The following is a 23915-nucleotide window of genomic DNA, read 5'->3' as shown; positions in this document are numbered from 1 at the left end:
CACCCCTGACCACCAGGCAGCACGAGCAGAGCCATGTGCTTCCCCCTCCCGCCTGCCTCATTGGCCCAAACTGGGTCACGGTCCCGCCCCCAGTACCGCCTCCCATTGGGCAAATGTAGGTCAGTGTCCCGCCTCCCACCGAAAGGCAAGGCAACTTCACGCGCTGAGACCCTCACGCGCCCTCCTGGGCCCTGGCGTATCCAGAGGCCCCATTGGCTGTGCGTCTCAAGGGGTCGGAGACGATTGGCCCGTGTTTGCAGCCGGAGGGAGGCACGCGGCTGGGGTGCATGCCCACAGAGGCGGGCGAGGCTGGACGCGCCGGGCGGGGACCCGGAGGAGGGGCGCGCGCTGTGGCGTCGGGTGTTTTGGTTCGGATTTTTTTTCCGCGAAAGAAGTTTGCTTTGGCCACGCCTCAAGGCGGCCGCCTCCTCCTGCCCCCTCCTCCGCCCCTCCGCGCACACCTCTCGGTGCAGATTGCAAAGCGCCTTCCGTTGCGAGAGCTGCAGATTTTGCAAGAGCCAGGCTCGCCCACCTTGTAGAAGGGGCTCCTTGGGTCCCCTCTCACCCTCGGTTGCAAAGGGCCGGCCGCTTGATTTGGACACCCCCTCGCCCAGACTGCATGATCTCCCGGGACCCTTTAGAGTTGCACGTTTCTGCACCGAGGACCTCAAATTCCCGTCGCTCCTAGGATTTGCAGCGTTCTGGATACTGGAGGGTTGCAGGCTACACTCGCCCGCCCCTGGGCAGACAGTCGTCCAAACCACTGGAGTGTGCCGGTGACTGGCAGGCCAGCCCTTCGCCTCTCCATGAACCCGTGAGCCTGGGGGCAGGTGCCAGGCGATGGCGCGGCCTGTGAGCGACAGGACCCCGGCCCCTCTGCTGCTGGGCGGCCCGGTCGGGACACCCCCTGGCGGGGGAGCGCTGCTTGGGCTGCGGAGCCTTCTGCAGGGGACCAGCAAGCCCAAAGAGCCGGCCAGCTGTGAGTTCTAACCCCCATCTCACCCAGTTCGGACACCCCACCCCCTTAAGGCCTCAAATGCCGTTGGGTGGGGGGTGGGGGCCCAGAGACACCTCCTGTGTGGGGAGAGTCCATCTTCCCAACCTTAATCTACTCAATTACTCAGGTGTTTAGGCTCCTAGATCCCTCAGCGCCCAGGACCCAAAAGCGCCAGCTCTGAAGCCCGTCCACCCTAAGGTCCCCAAAGTCCTCCTCCCTCGGTTCACAGGAGTGTAGGCCCCAGCCTCCTCTTCCTTTGGTCCGGGAGTCTGGACCCCTGGGGTCCCAAGGAAGGGGTGTGTCGGGTGCTCACACGGTGGTGACACGGGCTTGGGCGGGGCGTCATGGGGTCACATGGAGTCTAGGGATGAGGAATGTGCCCCAGGAATGGAGCCCCTTCCTGCCCCTTACAGATGGTGGGGGAGGGGGAAGGGGGTACAGCGCGCAGGGGATGGGGTTGGGTAATTACAGCGGAATTACAGAGCTGTCATTTTTTTCTCTCACCTGCCCAACCCTCCACCTACTCTCTCCCTGCCCCCCCATTCCTGAACTTCCGTCCCTCTTTCGCTGGGTCGCTGTCTTTCTGTATCTCAATCCCTTCCCGGCATTCTGTCCCCATCTCTGTGAATCTGTCCACCTGTCTCTGCCACCCCCGTCTCCGTTCTTTCTGGGTCTCTCTCCCACTCTGCGTCTCCGTCCCTTCATTTCCCGTCTCTCCTCTCCGACTCCCCGTCCCCTCTTTCTCTGGATCTCCGCCCTGTGCCTCTCGGACTCGGGGTCTCTTCTCCCATCTCTATCTGCCCTCCCTCACCCTCATCCCAACCCGTCTTTCCCGGCCCGCAGGTCTCCTGAAGGAAAAGGAGCGCAAGGCGGCCCTGCCCGCAGCCACAACCCCTGGGCCAGGCCTGGAGACTGCGGGCCCGGCGGATGCCCCGGCTGGGGCGGTGGTTGGCGGCGGGTCCCCGCGGGGGCGCCCGGGGCCAGTTCCCGCCCCGGGTCTGTTGGCGCCACTGCTGTGGGAGCGCACACTGCCGTTCGGCGATGTGGAGTACGTGGACCTGGACGCCTTCCTGCTGGAGCACGGGCTCCCGCCCAGCCCGCCGCCCCCCGGTGGCCCGTCGCCGGAGCCGTCGCCCGCGCGGACGCCCGCACCCTCCCCAGGGCCGGGCTCGTGCGGCTCGGCTTCCCCCCGCTCCTCTCCTGGGCACGCCCCCGCCCGGGCTGCCCTCGGGGCCGCCAGCGGCCACCGCGCAGGTGCGGCGAAGGGGGCGGGGCGGGTCCTGACGGGGCGGGGCTTGGACTCAGGGGGCGGGGCCGTGCGACGCTGGGGGCTGGGACCGTGGGACCCGGCTGCGGCCCCGAATTTTGTGTCCAGTTGTCGAGCGGTGTCGTGGGAGGGGGCCAGATTCTGTGTCTCTTAATGGGTCAGAAACTTGGTTTTATGGCTCCATAGGGGAGGAGAGACTTGAACCCTAAATTCCAGGAAGCCTGCCCAATGAGATTTTGTGGGTTTTTCTGTGGGACATGGGGACAAAGGATGTGGATAGTCGTGAAGCCAGAACTGGAAGTCCGGAACACCAGAGTTATTTACTGGGCAGTGGACTGACCCCAGAATCTGGGCCCATAATCGATGGAACTGGGATAGGACTGGAGCCCCTAGGTCCTTTACAGGAGCAAAGGAGGGGCACAGAATTCTGTTTACCCAGGACATAAAAGACTGGCAGCCCAGTTCTTGGGTCCCCCAGTGGGGCGTGCTGCAGCCCTGGGTCCCAGAGTTATTCAGAAGGGAAGACGTTAGGGATCTTGTTTCTGGATTCTCCAACTGGGGCTAGGGCCAAGCTTCCTATATTCCTAGGAGAGGCCTGGGATCCCAGAATTGTGGTTACCGCAGTGGCGGGGGGGCCTGGGAAGGTCCAGGAGGCCGAGGCTCCCCGGAGAGCGGGGGATTCGGATCTTTGGAGGGTGAGATGTTGGAGCTAAGTGACTAGAAGAGCAAGAGGAAAGATGTTTCCCTTTGGGCATATTGAGGTCTCCAGGGACGGACTGCAGTTCGGGAATTCCCGGGCACACCTGCCCCAGGTCCGACCTCCGGGCCGAACCAGGGCCCTACCCTTCCCAGCCGCACATTCCTGCGCCACGTGAGTCTCCCCTCCCTCCTCCGCGCTTCACGCAGGCGCCTTCACGCGCGAGGGGGCGGGGCCGGGGAACGTGAGGGCGCCGATGGCAGGGGGGCCTGGAAGGGAGGGAGGAGGAGGGAAGCAGGCGTCAGCACGTGACTCGGCCCTGAACCTGTGTCCTTAGCTGGCCCCGGCTGGCTGGTGCTTAAAGGTACAGGCGCCTTCTTTCGAACCAATCTTCTGGAATCTTAGAGCAGCTCCTCTCCTCTTCCCTTACTCTTCCCAGCGAGTAGCTCTTAGACTGTAACTTGAGAGCTTTTCAGTGCAGTAGATTGTTTTTCTCTGGACGATCTGGGGTCTAAGCTTAAGTCGTGGATTCGGTAAGTAGGATTCAGGCTACACTGTGCATCTGAAGTCCTGAGGTTTTAGAAGCAATAGCTCCATCGCTTCTCGGCCTTTTGGCTAAGATTAACTGTAGAAGCAATAGCCCTGATTCATGTGTTACCTAGGGCAAGTCAGTTATGACTGGGACTCAGTTTCCTTGTTTGTAAAGATGGATATGGCTCGCCGGGCGCGGTGGCTCAAGCCTGTAATCCCAGCACTTTGGGAGGCCGAGACGGGCGGATCACGCGGTCAGGAGATCGAGACCATCCTGGCTAACACGGTGAAACCCCGTCTCTACTAAAAAATACGAAAAGCTAGCCGGGCGAGGTGGCGGGCGCCTGCAGTCCCAGCTACTCGGGAGGCTGAGGCAGGAGAATGGGGTAAACCCGGGAGGCGGAGCTGGCAGTGAGCTGAGATCTGGCCACTGCACTCCAGCCTGGGCGATAGAGTGAGACTCCGTCTCAAAAAAAAAAAAAAAAAAAAAGATGGCTCCATGATCTCTAAACATCTTTATGGCTTGGGGGAACCTTAATTTTTCTTGTTATTTTGGAGACGGAGTCTTGCTCTGTTGTCCAGGCTGGAGTGCGGTGGTGTGATCTCGGCTCACTGCAACCTCCACCTCCTGGGTTCGAGTAATTCTCCAGCCTCAGCCTCCCTAGTAGCTGGGCTTACAGGCAGCCGCCACTGCACCTGGCCAATTTTCATACTTTTAGTGAAGATGAGGCTTTGCCATGTTAGCCATACTGGTCTCAAACTCCTGACCTCAGGTGATTCGCCACCTTGGCTTCCCAAAGTGCTGGGGTTATCAGCGTCCGAGGGAACCTTCATATTTTATATTAGGGAGATTAGTCCCTGGCCAAATTTATGCTAGATCCCAGAAGGGCTTTCCATGTGGCTATGATACCAGAGCAAGAGGTAGCTTCTGGAAACCCCCTCCCTAAAATACACACTTAGCTGACACGTGCTGTTTCCCCAAGGCCTGACCTCTCGGGACACACCCAGCCCTGTGGACCCAGACACCGTGGAGGTGCTGATGACCTTTGAACCCGACCCAGCTGATCTTGCCCTATCAAGCATTCCTGGCCATGAGACCTTTGACCCCCGAAGACACCGTTTCTCAGAGGAGGAACTTAAGCCCCAGCCAATCATGAAGAAGGCGAGGAAAATCCAGGTGCCAGAGGAGCAGAAGGTGAGCAGAGCTGGATGTGGGACATAGGCTTGACTGGAGACATGCCCCATAGCCAGGGAGGGGCCTTTTCTCACATTCAGGCCTGGGCTTCTCACTGGGATTAGTGCTCAGCCTCTCCTGGCCTGCAGCCACGGATTAGTTCTCCTTGGCCACGGGGCACAAGGGGGCAGGGGCCTGAGGTTTATGAAGATAGTGTCAGCTGGGCGAGGGGTCTCACTCGTGTAATCCCAGCACTTTGGGGGCTGAGGCAAGAGGATCGCTTGAGCTCAGGAGTTCAAGACCAGCCTGGGCAACATGGTGAAACCCCATTTCTACAAGCTACTCGGGAGGCAGAGGTGGGAGGATTGCTTGTACCTGGGAGGTTGAGGCTGCAGTGAGCCAAGATTGCACCACTGCACTCCACCCTGGGCAACAGAGCGAGACCTTGTCTTTTTTTTTTTTTTTTTTGAGACGGAGTCTTGCTCTGCCGCCCAGACTGGAGTGCAGTGGCCGGCTCTCAGCTCACTGCAAGCTCCGCCTCCCGGGTTCACGCCATTCTCCTGCCTCCGCCTCCCGAGTAGCTGGGACTACAGGCGCCCGCCTCGTCGCCCGGCTAGTTTTTTGTATTTTTTAGTAGAGACGGGGTTTCACCGTATTAGCCAGGATGGTCTCGATCTCCTGACCTCGTGATCTTTTAAGACAAGGTCGCCGGGCGCGGTGGCTCAAGCCTGTAATCCCAGCACTTTGGGAGGCCGAGACGGGCGGATCACAAGGTCAGGAGATCGAGACCATCCTGGCTAATACGGTGAAACCCCGTCTCTACTAAAAAATACAAAAAACTAGCCGGGCGACGAGGCGGGCGCCTGTAGTCCCAGCTACTCGGGAGGCGGAGGCAGGAGAATGGCGTGAACCCGGGAGGCGGAGCTTGCAGTGAGCTGAGATCTGGCCACTGCACTCCAGCCTGGGCGACAGAGCCAGACTCCGTCTCAAAAAAAAAAAAAAAAAAAAAGACAGTGTCACTGTGGGGTGCTGACTCTGCCAGCTCTGCTACTTCTACTTGTAGAGACTTGGAGCTTCTCCTATTACTTGGATCCAGAACCCTCAGTGGGTCAGGTCTCAGGCTCCACCAGGCCCAATTGCGAAGGACAGTCTTCCTTGGCAATGGGATATCAGCCTGTGGCCTGTCTCTCCTTAGCAGGCCTTTGATCTCTGATGTGGGACTTCCTTTGGAGTGATTGCCTTTGGCTAGGATGCAGATTCGGCCAGCCCCTTTAGGACTTGTTTCCTGGGCCTGGGCTTCTCACTGGTGGGAGGCTTCAGGCTTCTGTTAACAGCCAGGGCCACTTTCTGATTTGGGATGATTTGAGCAGTGATTGCATCTTTGCATCTTTTTTTTTTTTTTTTTTTTTTTGCGATTACTAGAGTCGTCCCTAGCAAGAGTTGCTTGGGCTTCTGTTACAAGACTTTGTCATTCCAGGCCAGGCGCGATGGCTCACGCCTTGTAATCCCAGCACTTTGGGAGGCTAAGGTGGGCGGATCACTTGAGGTCAGGAATTTGAGACCAGCCTGGCCAACATGGTGAAATCTCGCCTCTACTACAAGTACAAACATTTTCCGGGTGCAGTGTCTCACGCCTGTAATCCCAGCACTTTGGGAGGCTGAGACGGGTGGATCACGAGATCAGGAGACCATCCTGGCCAATATGGTGAAACCCCGTCTCCACTAAAACTACAAAAATTAGCTGGGCATGGTGGTATGTGTCTGTAGTCCCAGCTACTTGGAAGGCTGATGTAGAAGAATCGCTTGAACCTGGGAGACAGAGGTTGCAGTGAGCCGAGATTGTGCCACTGCACTCCAGCCTGGTGATAGAGCAAGACTCCATCTCAAAAACAAAAGCAAACAGGCCAGGCGTGGTGGCTCACGCCTGTAATCCCAGCACTTTGGGAGGCCGAGGCGGGCAGATCACCAGGTCAGGAGATCGAGACCATCCTGGCTAACATGGTGAAACCCTGTCTCTACTAAAAATAAAAAAAAGTAGCCAGGCATGGTGGCGGACATTTGTAGTCCCAGCTACTCGGGAGGCTAAGGCAGGAGAATGGTGGAGGTGGAGCTTGCAGTGAACTGAGATTGTGCCATTGCATTCCAGCCTGGGCAACAAAGTGAGACACCGTCTCAAAAAAAAAAAAAAGAAAAAAAAATTAGCCAGACATGGTAGCAGGCACCCATAATCCCAGCTACTCAGGAGGCTGAGGCAGGAGAATCGTTTGAACCTGGGAGGTGGAGGTTGCAGTGAGCCAAGATCATGCCACTGCACTCCAGCCTGAGTGACAGAGCAAGACTCCATCTCAAAAAACAAGACTTTGCCATACCGTTGTGCAAGACATAGCTACTTGAAGCAGCTAGGACCGGTCTATAAGTCAAATCTACACCAGTTGTTTCTCCTGCTAGAGGGCCCTGTTGCTTGCGACTGGATTTACCCTCACAAGCAGGAACCGGGCTTTAATTAAATGGTGGAGTGGAGAGCATCTCTCTGAGCCCAGTGGTCCTTAGTTACTAAGGAGGAGTCCTCCTTAGGAACCAAATTCCAGGATGGGAGGACTTCAGGTATAATCCTCTGGGGAGGTCTCAGGATAGTCCCCTTTCCTAAGGGACAGCTCTTCTCTCACTCAGGTCCTGGTGGGGAGGAGGCTATTCTCTGGCCTCAGTTCAAGGCCAGCAGGTCAGAAACTGGCCATAGCCATTGAAACCACTTAGACCTCACTTTTGTTTCCCAAGGATGGATGAGGTTGCTTTGGCAACCAGGTCAGAAGGCCCCAGCTCTGGGAGGATTTTATGGGACACCAAACCCCATCACCAGGGCACCAAGCTTTCCTTAGCAACCAGGATCTGGAAAGGCGATGTGCAGGGCAGTGCTTTTCAATGGGAGAAGCCCTCAGACCATGAAGGCCTTGTTGCTAGGGAACAAGCATCCTTAGCAAGCAGGAGCTAACTGCAGGCCCTTTATCATGTGGGGAGGGCTGGGGCCTGCTTTGCAGAGTGGAGACTTAAAGTGAGTTGCTTAAGGGTGGGGGTCTATCTTGTGCCTTTACTGTTGCTAGGGGCCCAATCTCCTTAGCAACCAGGGCCCTAGAAAGGCAGACCCTTGGGTACCTATCCCAGCAGAGACCTGGTATGGTTTAGGCCCGGCTGCTGTGGCTCCCGTCCTCTCTCGCTGGGACCTGGGTCCCTCTGGACCTCAGTGCCCTCCCCCTCTCCTCCCCCAGGACGAGAAATATTGGAGCCGGCGGTACAAGAACAACGAGGCAGCCAAGCGGTCCCGGGACGCCCGGCGGCTCAAGGAGAACCAGATATCGGTGCGGGCGGCCTTCCTGGAGAAGGAGAACGCCCTGCTGCGGCAGGAAGTGGTGGCTGTGCGCCAGGAGCTGTCCCACTACCGCGCCGTGCTGTCTCGATACCAGGCCCAACACGGGGCCCTGTGAGGCTGCCCCACATCCCCACCTGGCGGAGCTCTCCTCCGCCTTGCTGAGACTTAACGCCTTGTTCCCTCCCTGCCCTGTGGCCCACGGGCCGGCCAGCTGGGTGCCCCAGGGACGTGATAATGCAGATAAATACATTTATATTTTTAAGAAAAAGCGAACCTCCCCCCTCCCTTGCGGGGGCGGGGAGGGTCCTCTGTGTGTCCCCGGCACGTCAGGGACCCCATCCTCCCACCGCCTCCGTTAACACGATCCTGAATAAATCTTGAGAACCCCAGAGCCAGCTGTTGTGGAAGAGGAGGGCAGCTCCCTGGCATACTGGCTACAGCCCGTGGGCAGCTCCGGGCTGCCGTCCATAGAGGGCAGGCGCTGCTGGAAGAGCTGGAGTCTTGAGTCCTCCCGCGGGCTGTCGGATGGAGGAAGGGCAGAAGGTCTGAGAGGAAGGAAGCGACTGCCTTTATTGCATAGACCTTTTCAATTGCTTTTTAGATTGGGGACGGAGGACGCGCATGAGGCGAACAGGGGATATGAATTTCCCCACCCCCACCCGCGGGGGGAGGAACATTAGTGCAAATCCTAGCGCCGGCCCCGGGGAACCTGCCCCTCCTGGGCTGATTGGCCAGCTAAATGGAGGCACCGGAGTGGATGGGGCGAGGCTGCGGGCCCTGACCGGCCGAATCACTGAGGCCTACCCCAGCCAGTACATTCCAGGTCCTGTCATTGGGCGATGCGTAAAACAGGCTCCGCCCTCTGCCATCCTGGCCGGGTAGGAGCAGGTGGCTAGCTTCAGGACTGAGCCCTGCCCCTTAAGGGCGACCCGAGATCAGACGCCAGGCCCCGCCCTCATTGATCAGGCACTACCCTCGTGACGACGCCCACTTTCCAGCATCACGTCTGGTCCCATGAAGGTGGGCGCAATCCTGAGACTGGGCCAGGGCCCTTTCCCTTGTGGGCTGCCACCACAACTCTAGCAGCCAGGCCACACCCCTAACTCAGGCTCCGCCCCATTGGAATGTAGGCCCCGCCCCCGGCGGGTTCCAAACTTGTTTAGTTTCAGGGCTCCCGCCCTGGGCAGCCAGGCGGGCCGGTGAGCAGTGTACCGAGGCCGGGGTGCATCTGTGCCTGTAGCGGCCCGTACTCCACCTGCTCCCCGTCCACCGTGAGCACGCCGCGCGGCGTGAGCGGCTCTAGGCGGAAGGCACGGGCCGCGGCGTAGCCCAGCTGCGGACAGCCCAGGCTGAATTGGCTACCACGCTCCATGGCCAGGAAAAGGCGTAGCAGCGCAGCCCGCGAGATGCCGCTACGCACCCAGCACAGGTGCACCAGGCCGTCGTCGAAGCGCGCATGCGGAGCTGCCACCAGGTCAGCGCCTAGGTGGCTGGGCGATATGGCCAACAGGAGCACAAAGTCCCCCTCCAGCGTCACCCAGTCTGGGGGCAGTGGGGTGCCCAGTGGAGGCAGCAGGTGGTCGGGCAGGCCGCAGGTGGAGGCCGCTACCCGGGCATCAGGGGTGGGCGTTGGGAGCCCAGAAGATGGGGGAATTACGGGGGCCCCCTCGGCGACGGGTGAGTGTAGACCTGCCTTGGGAGAGCCAGGAGGTGAAGACAGCAGTGGGTCCGGGGACAGCGGAGCATCCCCAGCCCCACCCCAGTCCCCAGCCAGCTCTGGGCCCCCACCGTTGAGGGACAGGATGGGCAGGGGTTCTGGTGAGCCAGGGGAGGCCAGGGCAGGTTGGGGCAGGGGCAGGGGCAGGTCAGACACAGAACGATGCAGGGGTGAGTGGGCCATGGGCGGGGCTGGGTCTGGGGTTAGGGTCAGCTCCGACTTGGCACGGGGCAGGCTATGGGCAGGGGTGGGCGAGGCGGGTTCCACAGTGGCGGGGAGGTAGGAGAGGCGTCCGCGGTAGGTGTGCAGTGTGGCGAGGCCCAGCACTGTGCCCAGTGTGAAGCGGGCACTGCCCAAGGCCCTGAAGCGCTCGCTCTGGATATCCACATCTGACACGAAGCCCCAGGCCACAGACAGGAAGGAGAAACAGCGGGAGCCCGAGGCCAGCGTCACGGAGAGCAGGTCCAGGGGGTGGCCACCACCCCGGCAGAGCAACAGTGAGCAGTTGAGCAGCAGTTCGAGGCCCAGGGCTGGCTCAAATCTTCACAGCCAGAAATGGACAGACACACAGAAGGAGCAAATAGGGGTAGGGGAAAGAGACAGGCAGGGAAGCAGGTGGCAATGAGGCCAGGAAGGCCATGGCCCAGGCCCACCACAGCCGTGGGGCCACCTCTAGGCAATTCCTTACGGGGCCAGGTTCCCGGTCATCTCTTTCATTTGCTCCCTACAATTCACTGAGTGCCTCCCATGCCAGGTGGAGTTCTGGGCACTAGGGATACCGCTGGGAGCCAGGCAGTCACAAATGTCCAGGAGCTGGGGGTGAGGCACTAGGGATACAGCTGGGAACCAGGCAGGCTGATTTACTTGACTGACTGTGGGTTTGGCTGAGAGAAATATAGGGGTCCCTATCACCCCCGGAGGGCCTCATCCCTCCCTTGGTGGTGTTCTCAACCTACCCCCCGCGCTGGTTCACTGCTCCGGCCAGCGCATTGCCCGAGCCACAGGGGAGGATGCCCACAGGCATCTTCACAGCTTCCTCCCAGTCAGGGCGATCTAGGAGTCCGTTCAGCACCTGGAGGGTGGGAGACCAGAAGCCTGGGTCCTGGTGGCAGCCTCTGCAGTGCCCCAGGGCCCAGGGTTAGGGGCAGGGTGCTCCTGCTCTACCTCATGGAGCAGCCCGTCTCCCGAGACCGTGACGATGCCATCCCACTCACTCAGGCTCAGCCCCTGGACCAGCTCCCGAGCGTGGTTCTGTCGTTCTGAAGTGGGATACCGGGCTGTTAGGCAGGCTGTCCCAGCCCAGCCCCATAGCCCCAGGAGTCCCACCCACCACTTTGCTCCCTTAGGACTCAGTTGTCCCAGCCCCCAGCTCCCATTCTCACTGGCCCTTACCTGTCTGGATGAGGTTGAAGGACAGCCCAGCTTCAGAGATCATGGGAAGCACGTAGTTCTTACACCACTGCCAGGCCAGGCCCCGCCCCCCAAAGGGATTGACCAACAGGAGCAACCTGGGCGGCCGAGGTAGCAGGTCAGGGGTGATCTCTGTGGAGACAGGTTAGGGTCTGCAGAGGCCAGCAACCCAGGCCCCCCACCTTGGAAACAGTCACTTCAAACAGCCCCCTACAGAATTGGTGGAGGGCTGGCACCTGGAACCTGCTGGCTCTTATCTGGCCAGGCCTAGGTATGCAGCCCTGCCCCACCACCCAGGTGCTGAGACAAAGGCAGAGCTTAGGTGTGAAACCAAATGCCCTTTGTCCCCACTTGAGGGAGGAGGGCACAAGAGCTCTAGTTTGGAGCTGTGGTTCCCACTTTCCTCACCCCAAACACCTATCACCCAGGATCAGTTTACTTCCAGCCCTTAGGGGCCCCAGGCAGGATTAGATGCCACCTCTGAACTCCAGGGAAGCCTAGGAGACCTCTGTTGGCACCCATCACTCTGGGTGGTGCCTGGTCCTGTCTCAGGCTGCTGCTCTCACCAGCCTGGGTGACTCATCTGTGGTCAAGACCCATGCAAAGGGAAAGAGGGCAGGAGACAGAAACAAATCTAGCAAGAGAACAGCAGATGTAAATCACTTCTCTGTCTGCCTTTTTGTTCTATTTTTTGTGACAGACTTTCGCTCTTGTCGCCCAGGCTGGAGTGCAATGGTGTGATCTCAGTTCACTGTAACCTCTGCCTCCCAGATTCAAGTGATTCTCCTGCCTCAGCCTCCCAAATAGCTGAAATTACAGGTATCCGTCACCACACCCAGCTAATTTTTGTATTTTTAGTAAAGACGCGGTTTCGCCATGTTGGCCAGGCTGGTCTCAAACTCCCGACCTCAGGTGATCCACCTGCCTTGGCCTCCCAAAGTGCTGGGATTATAGACGTGAGCCACTGCACCCGACCTCTGCCTGTGCCTTTTTTTTTTTTTCTTTTGGGACAGAGTTTTGCTCTTGTTGCCCAGGCTGGAGTGCAATGGCGCGATCTCGGCTCACTGCAACCTCCGCCTCCTGAGTTCAAGCAGTTCTCCTGCCTCACCCTCCTGGAGCTGGGATTACGGGTGCGTGGCATCACACCCAGCTACTTTTTTGTATTTTTAGTAGAAACGGGGTTTCACCATGTTAGCCAGGCTGGTCTTAAACTCCTGACCTCAGGTGATCCACCCGCCTCAACCTCCCAAAGTGCTGGGATTACAGGCGTGAGCCCCCGCACCCGGCCCTCTGTCTTTTTGTTCCTTCTGTAGCCATCCCCGTGTATCACTTCTAATGGATCCAGAGAGATACATCACCCAGACACAGAAAAATAAGGACACAGCCGCCTATGGAGGAAATTCTGCAGAGACACCAAGGTGGCCCCAGGACAGAGCAGCTGCCCAGCGCCTCACCCCCATCCCCGGGCAGCGGCAGTCCTCGGAGCAGACAGGTGAGGGCGGTGGCCCAGCGCTGGGCCTCGGCACGGTTCTCTTCGTAGGTGGCAGCCCCATCTGTCCGGAAGGTGCGGGTGGTTCTGCGCCGGCTCCCGCGCCGGCCCCGAGGGTAGGTGTAGATGCAGAAGTAGGCCGCTGAGTCTGAGGGGCTACGGCTTCGCAGGGTGCAGCAGCCTGAGACCTCGGCCAATGGGACCAGGCCACCCCGGGGCCTGGCTTCGGGTTTGGGGCGCAGCCGCTGTATGTGCAGGGCCTGCGACGTGAGGGTGAGGGCAAAGCGTGGGCCTCGGGCTGGGTAGGAGCCAAACTCGCCATGGAGGAGCGGGGTGCTGGCAGCCAGTGGCGGTGGGGGTGGGGCCATGGTCTTAGCCCTGACCAGGGTGCTCCTAGGCCCGTGGCCCCAGCTCCCGGTCAGCTCCTGTTCCGGCCTCTGTGGAAAGGGAGGAGAGAAGGAGTAAGAGTTCAGGACCCCATGGCAGGGGCAGGGGCTGTGGACAGGAGGAGACAATGAGGGGCAGTGGCAGGTGAGACAGGAGCAGCAGAGACAGACAGGCTCTGACAGGTGCGGGCAGACCTTGAGGATGCAGGACAGAGGCCAGCTGGGCAGGAAGGCCAGCATCCTGGAGGGGGCCGGAGACGCGGGCATGCAAACATTCAATCATTTATTCTCCAGTATGTATTCAGTACCCTCTATGCGCCAGTCACGGTGCTAGGCCTAGCAAACACAGCAGGAAACAAAACAGCCCCAGATCCTTGCCTTCAGAGGAACAGATAAACAAGAGAAAGGATTAAAATATACAGGGGGTTGGGTGATGATAACGGGCTTTGGGGGAAAAGAAGGCACAGGAAGGGGAATGGATAGTGGGATTGGAATATGCAGAAACAGACGTGCAAAGACTGAAAGGCACACCCCCTCCATCCCCTGCCACCACATGGTGCAGAGGGTAACCGCAGCAAAACAATCACAGATGCGATAGAGATACGGTCTGAGAGCCAGAGAAACACTGAGTGGAGACAAACACGTCAATGAGGTGAAAGCCAGGCTGATGAAAGATACTTAAGAGAGTAAGACTTTCTCACCCCAACCAGAAAGGCAAGACAGAGTGAAAGGGAGAGCAAATAGGAGGGGTAGGAGGCAGGCATGGGGACAGCTAGAGAGAAGGGATATGACAGAGGGACTGCGGGGTCTGAGAGGAGCCACATGCAAGCACCTGCAAGGGGCAGGGGCCAAGAGCTGGTCCCTGAGCACTGACCTGGGTATCTGGCTGCCTGCTCTCCAGGAGCGGGTGGGAGCAGGACTGAGATCCCTTCCCCACAGGCCCTCTCCCTGCCCTCTGCCCGGATTCTGCCTCTTCCTCTTTTCGCTCACCTTTGTTCCCCACTGCCCCGCCCAGCCACCTGCCAGTTCTGCCCCTCACACTCCCCAGGCCCAGAGCGCCAGGACACCCGCTCCCCGCCCCGCCTGTGGACTCACCCTTAGGAACTACATCTGCTCCCCTACCCCCAGCGGCTCCCTCGGTCCAGGATGTCTGCCTCACGCCTAAACCTGCCCTGGCCCCATTATGGGAACCTCAAATCAGGCTCAAGCATAGAGCCCTAGATGTTCTCCAGTCTTGGGCCTGGGTCCCTGAGACCTGGACCTGGGTCTCCATCCATTGGTCCCTAATCCATAGGCCTGCGTGTCCGGCCCTGGTCCTCTGAGCCGCCATCCGCACCCTATTTCTAGAACTTAGTCCCAGGCCTGGGTTCAGTCCTGGCCCACGTTTTTCATTTCCATCTCCCACCCCGGTGCCCCAGTCCCAGGCCTGCGTCCTCTTGGTCCCTCAGTCCCCTAGACTCCGGTCCCTGCCCCGACCCCCGCACCCTCCTCACACGCCGGGTCCTCCTCCAGGCGGCCCCGCAAGTCAGCACCAACAGCCCCCATCAGACCTAGGGGTGGGGGGAGGGTGTGCATCCGCACAGCCAATGGCCGTGCAGCCGGCCTGGGCCGCACCAATACGAGGGCGCGGGGGGTGGAGCCAGCTCGCGAGCTTGGCGCAGGGACCGGTCGCGGGAGAGGCCTAGAACTGGGCGGGGCCTCGCGCTTCGGGAGACTGGCCGCCATCGTAGGTAGGGCAGACGAGCAGCGGTGACGACGTCGCGGCCCCATAGACGGCGCCGTTGTCGCCATCTTTGTTAAGGGAAAGTGGGCCTGTCCCATCCATTGAATTCACAAAAGAAAGGGGCGTGAGGGAGGAGGTCTTTAGCTGCAAAGACAGAGACTCTAACACGCGTAACAAAGGCCCAGAGATCCAGACACAGAGCAAGGAGGCTGGATGAGGCAATAAGAGAGCTGGGAGGAGAGAGTGGGGAAAGTGAAGGATACGTTTCTTTTCGAACAGTTACAGAGTCAGAGAGACCCAGAGAAAAGCAGAGATATAAACAAGAGACCAAAACAGTGGGATTGAGAATGTGCAAGGTAAGGATACCGATACAAGAAAACCCTGAAAATGACAGGCACGGAGACAGATGGAGACAGACACTTGTGGAATGGAAGCCGGGAAGGAGAGGCTCATTAATTCAGACTTATTTACCTCAGGCTCAAACCAGAATGGAAGCGCCATGAGATAAACATCTGCCCAGTGAATGACCCAGTCACATGGCAAGACAGAGACATAGAGAGATGGGGACAGTATCTCCAGGTCAAAGGTGAGGGAGGGAGAGAATATTGGAAGCCCAGGGGCTGGGAGGAACTGGGACAGAAAGTTAAGATGTTGCCAGACTCACCGAGGCAAAGACATGGCGAAAGTGAAAGAAAGGCAAGTATGTATCAAGAGACCTAGAAACAGAATTGCATAGAGAGAAAGAGATATGCATTAGGAGACAAGGACAGAGCTCGCTAGAAAGTGTAATCCCAGCACTTTGGGAGGCTGAGGCGGGTGGATTGTGAGGTCAGGAGTCCAACATGGTGAAACCCCCGTCTCTTTTTGTTTTGTTTTTTTTTTTTTTGAGATGTAGTCTGACTCTGTCACCAGGTTGGAGTGCAGTGGCGCAATCTCAGCTCACTGCAACCTCCGCCTCCGTGGTTCAAGCGATTCTTCTGCCTCAGCCTCCTGAGTAGCTGTGACTACAGGCACATGCCACCACGTCCGGCTAATTTTTTTTTTTTTTTTTTTTGAGACGGAGTCTCGCTCTGTCGCCCCGGCTGGAGTGCAGTGGCCGGATCTCAGCTCACTGCAAGCTCCGCCTCCCGGGTTGACTCCATTCTCCTGCCTCAGCCTCCCAAGTAGCTGGGACTACAGGCGCCCGCCACCTCGCCCGGCTAGTTTTTGGTATTTTTTAGTAGAGACGGGGTTTCACCGTGTTAGCCAGGATGGTCTCGATCTCCTGACCTCGTGATCCACCCGTCTCGGCCTCCCAAAGTGCTGGGATTACAGGCTTGAGCCACCGCGCCCGGCCCCGGCTAATTTTTTATATTTTTAGTAGAGATGGGGTTTCACCGTGTTAGCCAGGATGGTCTTGATCTCCTGACCTCGTGATCTGCCTGCCTTGGCCTCCCAAAGTGCTGGGATTACAGGCGTGAGCCACCTCACTGGGCCAAAACCCCCGTCTTTACTAAAAATACAAAAATTAGCCAGGTGTGGTGGCATGCACCTGTAATCCCAGCTACTCAGGAGGCTGAGGCAGGAGAATCGCTTGAACCCAAGAGGTGGAGGTTACAGTGAGCCGAGGTCGTTCTACTGCACTGCACCCTGGGTGACAGAGCAAGACTCGGTCTCAAAAAAAAAAAAAAGATAAATATAGGAAGAAGTTTGCTTATTGCCAAATCATGTACCTAGCATCTAACCCACAGCAGCAATGGCACCAGATAGTATGTGCCAAGGAATGACACAGAGAGAAAGGGGGACAGAAACCCAGTAAGACTGAGGCAGGGGGCACAGCAACTGAGCTTGGGGTCCTGGGAGAAGGAAAGGCAGAGACACTGAGTAAAGAGGCTGATATTCAAGCACAGAGCCTAAGTCACACAGATGAGAGGACAGGGAGGAGGAAAAGGCGAAAGGACCCTCCAGCCCACACACACTTGCTGTGTGACTGCTGGGAAGCCCCTGAATTCTTGGCCTCAGCTGTCCTGTCTGGGACGTGGGAAGAAAGCTATTCACACTGAAACAGGAATTAAAAGAAATTAAAGAATGTGTAAGCAAAAACTCAGTTGTATGTAAAAAACCAGTTCCCCCTGAGAAAGAGAAACAGGTCGAGTCCTTTAAAAATTAACTGCCTGTTTTTCTGTTTGTGGCTAGTGAGCCTTATCTCTCTCTTTCCCAGGCATTGTGAAGACCCTGTTTCTCTCTAGCTGTGCAGCTGCAAGATCACTAGACAGGATAAACTCAAGTCGTAAAACATGTTTTTCCTTGAAATGCAAGAAATAATGTAATGTATGACTCAATTGAATAACTCTGTTTCTCTCTTTTCTAACACGCTTCCCCGTGCACAGATCTCCCCCAGCCCCACAAAATGCTTAAAAGCTAACTTGACTCTTCGTTCGGGGCTCAGTCTTGTTTGGATGTTAATCTGACTGGGCTGGTGCACCTAAATAATAAATAATAAGTATCCTCCTCAACCCCTCGGTCTCTCTGATTCCTGAATTATCCCACTGCAACACCTGCCTGGAGAGAAGGTCTGAGATCACTTATAGAAGGGCTTCCGGGCTGGGCGCGGTGGCTCATGCCTGTAAGCTCAACACTTTGAGAGACTGAGGTGGGAGGATCCCTTGAGCCCAGGAGTTCAAGACCAGCCTAGGCAACAGAGACCCAGTCTCTAGAAAAAATTAAAAAATTGGCCAGGTGCAGTGACTCATGCCTGTAATCCCAGCACTTTGGGAGGCCGAGGCGGGTGTATCACCTGAGGTCAGGAGTTTGAGACCAGCCTGACCAACATGGAGAAACCTCGTCTCTAGGAAAAATACAAAAGTAGCTGGGCGTGGCGGCGCATGCGTGTAATCCCAGTTACTTGGGAGGTTGAGGCAGGAGAAGTGCTTGAACCCAGGAGGCGGAGGTTGCAGTGAGCCGAGATCGTGCCATTGCACTCCAGCCTGGGCAACAAGAGCGAAACTCCGTCATAAAATAAAATAAAATAAAATAATAAAATAAAATAAAATAAAATAAATAAAATAAAATATAAAATAAAATATAAAATAAAATAAAATAAAAAAAATAAAACAAAATAAAATAAAATAAAAATTTAAAAATTAGCCAGGCATGGCGGAGGCTACTTGGGAAGCTGAGGTGGGAAGATCACTTTAGCCCAGGAGGTTGCAGCTGCAGTAGGCTGTGATTGCGCCACTGCATTCCAGCCTGGGCAAGAGTGAGACCCTGTTTTTTCTCACTCTGCCGCCCAGGCTGGAGTGCAGCACGATCTCGGCTTACTATGACCTCTGCCTCCCGGGTTCAAACGATTCTCCTGCCTCAGCCTCCCGAGTAGCTGGGATTACAGGCGCACACCACCGTGCCCGGCTAACTTTTTTTTTTTTTTTTGAGGCAGAGTCTCACTCTGTCACCGGGGCTGGAGTGCAGTGGCCGGATCTCAGCTCACTGCAAGCTCCGCCTCCCGGGTTTACGCCATTCTCCTGCCTCAGCCTCCCGAGTAGCTGGGACTACAGGCGCCCGCCACTTCGCCCTGCTAGTTTTTGTATTTTTAGTAGAGACAGGGTTTCACCGTGTTAGCCAGGATAGTCTCGATCTCCTGACCTCGTGATCCGCCCGTCTCGGCCTCCCAAAGTGCTGGGATTACAGGCTTGAGCCACCGCGCCTGGCCCCGGCTAACTTTTGTATTTTTAGTAGAGACAGGTTTCACCATGTTGGCCAGGCTGAGCTCAAACTCCTGGCCTCAGGTGATCTGCAGGCCTCGGCCTCCCGGAGTGCTGGGATTACAAGCGTGAGCTACCACGCCCGGCCTCCAATCTTTTTTAAAAAAAGAAGAAGAAGAAGAAAAGCTTTGGATTTTGTCTTTCCACAGTATAAGGATCTTGGCTTTTAGATGGTCCCTTACCTGGTCCTGCTCCTCTGCTTCAAGGAGTCCATTCATCTGCTGGTCCTCTGCTCTGTTACATCAATGGGACCCTGGGCCTGGGTCTTAAGCCATAGCAGGCTGGTAGGAGCAAGGAGTCAGGTCTCACTTCAGCTCCGACCTTCAGCTCTGTGGAGGAGATATGAGTGAGGAGCAGCATTGAGAGTCGACTGCAGAAGGCCCTTCCAGGCTCAATGTGCCTGAGAACCAAGAGACAGGGGCCTCCCTGGGGGGGGGGGGGGGAAGAGTAGGTAAGTCATTTTAATCACTGCCCCAGCCAGTCCATCTGGTTGCACACAGTATGTATGCTATAATAGGAGTGAAGGCTAATTTTTATTGAGCACTTATTATGTGCAAAACACTGACCTCAGCAGTTTTATTAACTTTCATAATCCTGGAAAACCTCCTGTGTGCCAGGCCTGTTGTCATCCCCTTTTTGTCCATAAGGAGAGTAAGGCCCAGAGAAGTTAAGTGATTTTCCCAAGATCACAGAGAGGTTAAATGACTTGCCCAAGGTCACCCCATTAGTAACTAGCAGAGCCAGGATTTGAATTTGGTTACAGCCTTGCAAGGCCCCATCTCACCATCTTTCTTTGCCTCTACTTCTCCCTGGGTCTCCTTCCTGCGCTTTGGGCCTCCATTCCCCCCCGCCCCAAGCCACGGGGTCTCTCCCTCTTTCTAGGTCTCTTTCTACGTCAGCAAAGGGTCATCTAGGGGCCGGGGGAGAAGGAGAAGAACTCAAAGGATGGGAATACAGGATGCTATAGATTGAGGTGCAGCAAGATCATCTCGGGTTAGACCTTAAGTAGGACTTCCCAAGCAGCGGCTGCGCCTACGAAGTGTAGCGCGAGATAAGGGAGAAGTGAACTTGATAGGGAAACGCCCGAAGCGTGGGGTCAGAGGTTTCCAGATGCCCCGACTAGCCCTGCCAGCCCCGCCTCCTCACCTCCAACACTCGGCCCGCCGGGTCCTCCGGGAGCCACTGAGAGGCCGTCGGTGTCGGGCCAGAGCGTCACAGCGCGACGCGTCGTGCTAGCTCCACACATCTCGCTCCTAGATCCCTTTCTTCCGGAAAACTATCGAGAACACGGCCTGGGTAGGGCCAGAGAGGCCCCCGACGTGCTGGCCCTTCCCTCTTGGACGTTGCGCTTGTTCCTCTGCTCTATGCTCTCTGAGGTTGTCGCCCAACTAGTCAGTCGTCCAATTCACCACAGAGAAGTCCGGATCGTGGTAGAGCGCCGCGTCGCAGTCATGTGACGTCACGGCAGCGCCACTTTCTGGGGGCTTTCCCCGCCCACCCCGGCACTGTTCTCTCTTTCCGGACCTGGCAGAGCAGGAGGCGCCATCATGGTGAGCGCGCTTTGAGGCGTTCAGGGCTGGGCAATCCGCTGCCATCCGCTGTGGTCGCGGCCTAGGGGCACGCTGGAGGGCGGCAGGGGGTCTGCGGCTGCCCGGAGGGGGCAGCTCCCGATACTGGGGGCGTACTTTGGGGACGAGGAGAGCAGGAATGGGTCAGAGTCATAGCCTACCGCCCCCATTGAGTAGATGATCAAGTGGAGGTACTCAGAGGCAGATATGACTGGGTTTACAAAGCTAGGAAGTGGCGGAGCCAGGATTCCGACCCAAGTGGCTGGCTGGCCCCGCAGCCACTCTTAGTTACTTGGCTTCGTTGCCTCTATCCGGACTTGTCACTTTCTAGTATGAAAAGTCGGGTGGGAGGATCGCTTTGGGGACCAGGGAGGCCTCCGAGTCTCAGGTCTCAGGCCCCTTCCCACCTTGTGATGGTTTTTGAGCCTTTGCCCCAGTGTGGCTGTTCGTTATGTACACAATAATCCCATCTGACAAGTTTGCGAATTTGGGAATAAATAATTCACAGGAAATTCTCACCACGGGGTCTTGCACACAGTGCTGAATAAGTGGAACTGTTAAAACTTAAATAGTTCTTAATGATTGCGAACAAAGTCTGACAAAACTTCTGTTACTCAGAAAGGCAGCAGGGAGGTAAGAGCCTGGGGAGGTGGCTCACGCCTGTTATCCTAGCTTTTTGGGAGGCCGAGGCTGGAGGATTCCTTGCCCAGGAGATCAAGACCAGCCTGGCCAATATAGTGAGACCCTGTTTCCACTTCAAAAACAACTTTTTAAAAAGACAGTACTTGGTAAGGGTTGTTGGATTGACTGATATTGTAGGAGAGGTGGTTCTAGTAGTAGTGCTCGGTTCTGAATAAGGATTCGTTTCCATCATTACTGCCATTGGTTTGATATTTTTGGTTATCCTCCAGGTATGGGAGCCAGTTTTGAGAACTTAACATTGTTGCAAAATACAAGTTGTAAAGAATTAACCTTTTTATATAAAGTTAACATGACTGCTGTGTTACGCTGTTTCTGTTTCGGGGTTCTGTGTGCCATGGGCTGAAGGCTTTGTAAGTAGCCCCTTTTTACAGAGGGGTCGGTGGCAGCCCAGAGGTCTGCTTGTGGTGGGCCTGGGATTTGAGCTGATGTGTTCAGAGCTGGACTTGGGACCCAGCTCTCAGTTTCAGAAATAAGTAATAATTGGCCATGGTTGGGGGTTATTGGGTCCATGGTTGCCTCTTCACCCCCGCAGGGAGTTGACATTCGCCACAACAAGGACCGAAAGGTTCGGCGCAAGGAGCCCAAGAGCCAGGATATCTACCTGAGGCTGTTGGTCAAGGTGAGGCTGGGCCCTGAGAGGTCTTTGGGGAGGGTCACCCCAGGTCTGTGACTTGCAGATCCTCCATTCTAGTGCTGGCACCAGCCTCCTCCCTGGGGCCTGCAGGGCAGGCTTGCGTCTCTGGTTCTGTCCCAGGGCCTCCTGCATTTGTGTTTTCAGCCTCTAGGCTGTGTACAGCTTGGCTTGGGAGTGGAGCTGGGATTTTCTAGGTCCTTGGCCAGGAAGGACCTAGGCCAGCTTTCTCCCTCTAGGTTGGTGGGTTGGGGGAAAGGGATAAAGATTCTTCTAGTCCAAATCGTCACGTGTTTGCCCCTTCACTGGAAGGCTGCGGGGGAGCCGGCTGTCCCAGCTTCTCCCTCTCTTCCCGTCCCTCCAGTTGTATAGGTTTCTGGCCAGAAGAACCAATTCCACATTCAACCAGGTTGTGCTGAAGAGGTTGTTTATGAGTCGCACCAACCGGCCACCTCTGTCCCTTTCCCGGATGGTGAGTGGCTGGTCCAGAGAGCATGGTGGACCTGGGAGCCACTGGGTCTTGTCTGGAAAGGAGGGGGGACTTGGAGCTTTGGGAGCAACTGGGGCATCATGGGTTTGTCTCAGCCAGCCACGAGCGGAGAGCTTGGACTGTTGGTCGGAACTGAGTGTTCATGGGCAGTGGGCGAGGCTCCTGGGCCTCCTCTCCTCATTGTGAGGTGGGGGTGTCCTGGTGGCTTCAGGAGATGCCCCCGAGGCCCCAAGTCATAACTGAGTTTTATGTCAAAGGCCCTGCTGAGGGAGGCCCTGTTGAACAGTTTGCATCATTTTTATGTAGAGCTTTCCCCAGCAGGACCTGAGGGAGGTCTGTGGGGTTTAAGGGGTGTGGTGTGAGTGGGGGGTCCCGTTAGAGGGCACGGCTGCCCTGGTCTGGGGATGCCTGGAGCGGGGCTGGATGTAAACACCAAAAGGACTTACAATGTGCATCCTCCCCACCCCAAGATCCGGAAGATGAAGCTTCCTGGCCGGGAAAACAAAACGGCCGTGGTTGTGGGGACCATAACGGACGACGTGCGGGTTCAGGAGGTGCCTAAACTAAAGGTGAGTGGCGGGGGCGGGCACACCTATCAGACCCTTGCTGTGCTGTGCTTGCTTCCTCAGTCTTGCCCCTTCTGCTGAGGCAAGCATCCTGCCTGTCCGAGTGGCTTTGAGGGTTGGAGTGGGTCGTCTGGCGTCATTGATGGTGGGGTCCCCTGGGCAGGGTTCTTCTGGGGCAAGTTGTAAACGGTTAGTGCTGGCCCCTAGAGCCAGACAGCCTGGGCTCAAGTCTAGACTCGTTTGCCACCACTGAACAGGTCTTTTGGCCCAGCTTCCTTGCTATTACTTGTAGCATAACACTAGGGATGCGGTGTTAAAAGTTCCTAGAGATAAAAGTGTTGAGAACAGCTGCTCTCAGCCCAGGGTGCTCCAGGTAACAAATGATGGTGTTGGTTACCAGGGCTCTACTGCGCAAAGGCAGTGGAGGGTGAGTCCCTGCAGCCGCTAGGTGACCACACGGGTCTGACCCGCCAGCCTTGTTCTCTCCACCAGGTATGTGCACTGCGCATAACCAGCCGGGCCCGCAGCCGCATCCTCAGGGCAGGAGGCAAGATCCTCACTTTCGACCAGCTGGCACTGGACTCCCCCAAGGGCTGCGGCACTGTCCTGCTCTCCGGTGAGTGACGCGTAGTCGACGGGGTTGGAGTGAGCTGTGTGGCTACTAGCAGCCTTCACTCTCCTGGATCTGGGAGGCCAAGAGCTGGGCGCCAGATCCCTGTCTCAGCTGGTCCCCTTCCCTAGGTCCTCGCAAGGGCCGAGAGGTGTACCGGCATTTCGGCAAGGCCCCAGGAACCCCGCACAGCCACACCAAGTGAGTATCAGGCCCCCAGCTCTGCCCTCTACCCAGACTCAGCCTGCAGAGCCAGGCCTGGCCACACTTGGGCTGCTTCTCCTGTCTCTCGTATCAGCCAGCCCCAGGCCTTCTGCAACTCTCAGCTGCCTCATCTTGCCTGCTTTTCCCTTCAACACTTTGCTTGGAGCTGTGTTTTCCAGGGCCTGAGCAAGCATCTCCTGGGGAGCATGCGGTTCGCCGGCCTCTGCTGCCCAGGCTGGGGCCCTGCAGGTGGTGGGACAGGTGCTTCCGTAGCCCCTCCTGGCTCCTTGGCTTCCCACTCTGCCAAGCTTTTCCAGCAGCCACTGACTCTCCTGGGGCTGAATGTGACAGGCGTGTGGGGTTCCTGTGCCACTCCATGATGGCTTCCTCTAAGAGGGCCCCCTTCTCACTCACTTCTCTCCCCACAGACCCTACGTCCGCTCCAAGGGCCGGAAGTTCGAGCGTGCCAGAGGCCGACGGGCCAGCCGAGGCTACAAAAACTAACCTTGGATCCCTACCCTCTTATTAAAAAGATTTTGAATGCGGACAGTCCTGTGTGTGTGTTAATGGGGGATGGGTTGGGGGATTGGCGCCTGCAGGTGAGAATGCATTTGGTTTGGGGACAGGGACGCCATGCCAGCGAAGACCA

General features: G+C 57.1%; 3 protein-coding genes across 9 annotated transcripts; 2 read left to right on the top strand and 1 right to left on the bottom strand.

The window, feature by feature from the left end:
* Positions 1 to 123: 123 nt before the first annotated feature.
* On the top strand, positions 124 to 8421 carry DBP (D-box binding PAR bZIP transcription factor). Its single transcript, XM_030942191.1, has 4 exons — positions 124 to 979; positions 1841 to 2251; positions 4476 to 4687; positions 7930 to 8421. The coding sequence occupies exons 1-4, from the start codon at positions 841 to 843 to the stop codon at positions 8143 to 8145; spliced, it is 978 nt and encodes a 325-aa protein (XP_030798051.1). The 5' UTR covers positions 124 to 840; the 3' UTR covers positions 8146 to 8421.
* A 155-nt stretch (positions 8422 to 8576) lies between these two features.
* Positions 8577 to 19889, bottom strand: SPHK2 (sphingosine kinase 2). Of its 7 annotated transcripts, none has more exons than XM_010368648.2 (7): positions 19642 to 19889; positions 18678 to 18824; positions 12612 to 13083; positions 11140 to 11289; positions 10912 to 11006; positions 10704 to 10819; positions 8577 to 10288 (listed from the first exon to the last, which is right to left on the bottom strand). In XM_010368648.2, exons 2-7 carry the CDS (start codon positions 18711 to 18713, stop codon positions 9196 to 9198), a joined length of 1962 nt encoding a protein of 653 aa, XP_010366950.1. In that variant the 5' UTR covers positions 18714 to 18824; positions 19642 to 19889; the 3' UTR covers positions 8577 to 9195. The 7 variants fall into 7 exon arrangements, with proteins under 7 accessions (XP_010366950.1, XP_030798048.1, XP_030798046.1 ...); XM_030942188.1 differs by lacking the exons at positions 18678 to 18824; positions 19642 to 19889 and adding exons at positions 13341 to 13410; positions 13907 to 14117; XM_030942186.1 differs by lacking the exons at positions 18678 to 18824; positions 19642 to 19889 and adding an exon at positions 14526 to 14615.
* A 23-nt stretch (positions 19890 to 19912) lies between these two features.
* On the top strand, positions 19913 to 23817 carry RPL18 (ribosomal protein L18). Its single transcript, XM_010368652.2, has 7 exons — positions 19913 to 20045; positions 21298 to 21384; positions 21761 to 21868; positions 22357 to 22455; positions 22945 to 23068; positions 23194 to 23263; positions 23695 to 23817. The coding sequence occupies exons 1-7, from the start codon at positions 20043 to 20045 to the stop codon at positions 23768 to 23770; spliced, it is 567 nt and encodes a 188-aa protein (XP_010366954.2). The 5' UTR covers positions 19913 to 20042; the 3' UTR covers positions 23771 to 23817.
* The last annotated feature ends 98 nt before the right edge of the window (positions 23818 to 23915 follow it).

The sequence above is a fragment of the Rhinopithecus roxellana genome, chromosome 12 (assembly GCF_007565055.1).
Source record: "Rhinopithecus roxellana isolate Shanxi Qingling chromosome 12, ASM756505v1, whole genome shotgun sequence".
In the NCBI taxonomy this organism is placed as follows: Eukaryota; Metazoa; Chordata; class Mammalia; order Primates; family Cercopithecidae; genus Rhinopithecus; species Rhinopithecus roxellana.
The sequence above is the reverse complement of the archived record's forward strand: the minus strand, read 5'-3'. Positions and strand labels throughout refer to the sequence as shown.

Bases quoted from the DNA above. Each gene is read 5' to 3' on its own strand.
- DBP (XM_030942191.1), top strand. From the start codon at position 841: ATGGCGCGGCCTGTGAGCGACAGGACCCCGGCCCCTCTGCTGCTGGGC. The intron at 980-1,840 runs GTGAGTTCTAAC...CCCGGCCCGCAG, and splicing joins GCCCAAAGAGCCGGCCAGCT to GTCTCCTGAAGGAAAAGGAG. The intron at 4,688-7,929 runs GTGAGCAGAGCT...CTCCTCCCCCAG, and splicing joins AGGTGCCAGAGGAGCAGAAG to GACGAGAAATATTGGAGCCG.
- SPHK2 (XM_010368650.2), bottom strand. From the start codon at position 13,299: ATGCCCGCGTCTCCGGCCCCCTCCAGGATGCTGGCCTTCCTGCCCAGC. The intron at 11,290-12,611 runs GTGAGGCGCTGG...CTGTCTCCACAG, and splicing joins GCCGCTGCCCGGGGATGGGG to AGATCACCCCTGACCTGCTA. The intron at 11,007-11,139 runs GTAAGGGCCAGT...ATCCCACTTCAG, and splicing joins CTTCAACCTCATCCAGACAG to AACGACAGAACCACGCTCGG.
- RPL18 (XM_010368652.2), top strand. The intron at 21,385-21,760 runs GTGAGGCTGGGC...CCGTCCCTCCAG, and splicing joins ACCTGAGGCTGTTGGTCAAG to TTGTATAGGTTTCTGGCCAG. The intron at 21,869-22,356 runs GTGAGTGGCTGG...CCCCACCCCAAG, and splicing joins CTCTGTCCCTTTCCCGGATG to ATCCGGAAGATGAAGCTTCC.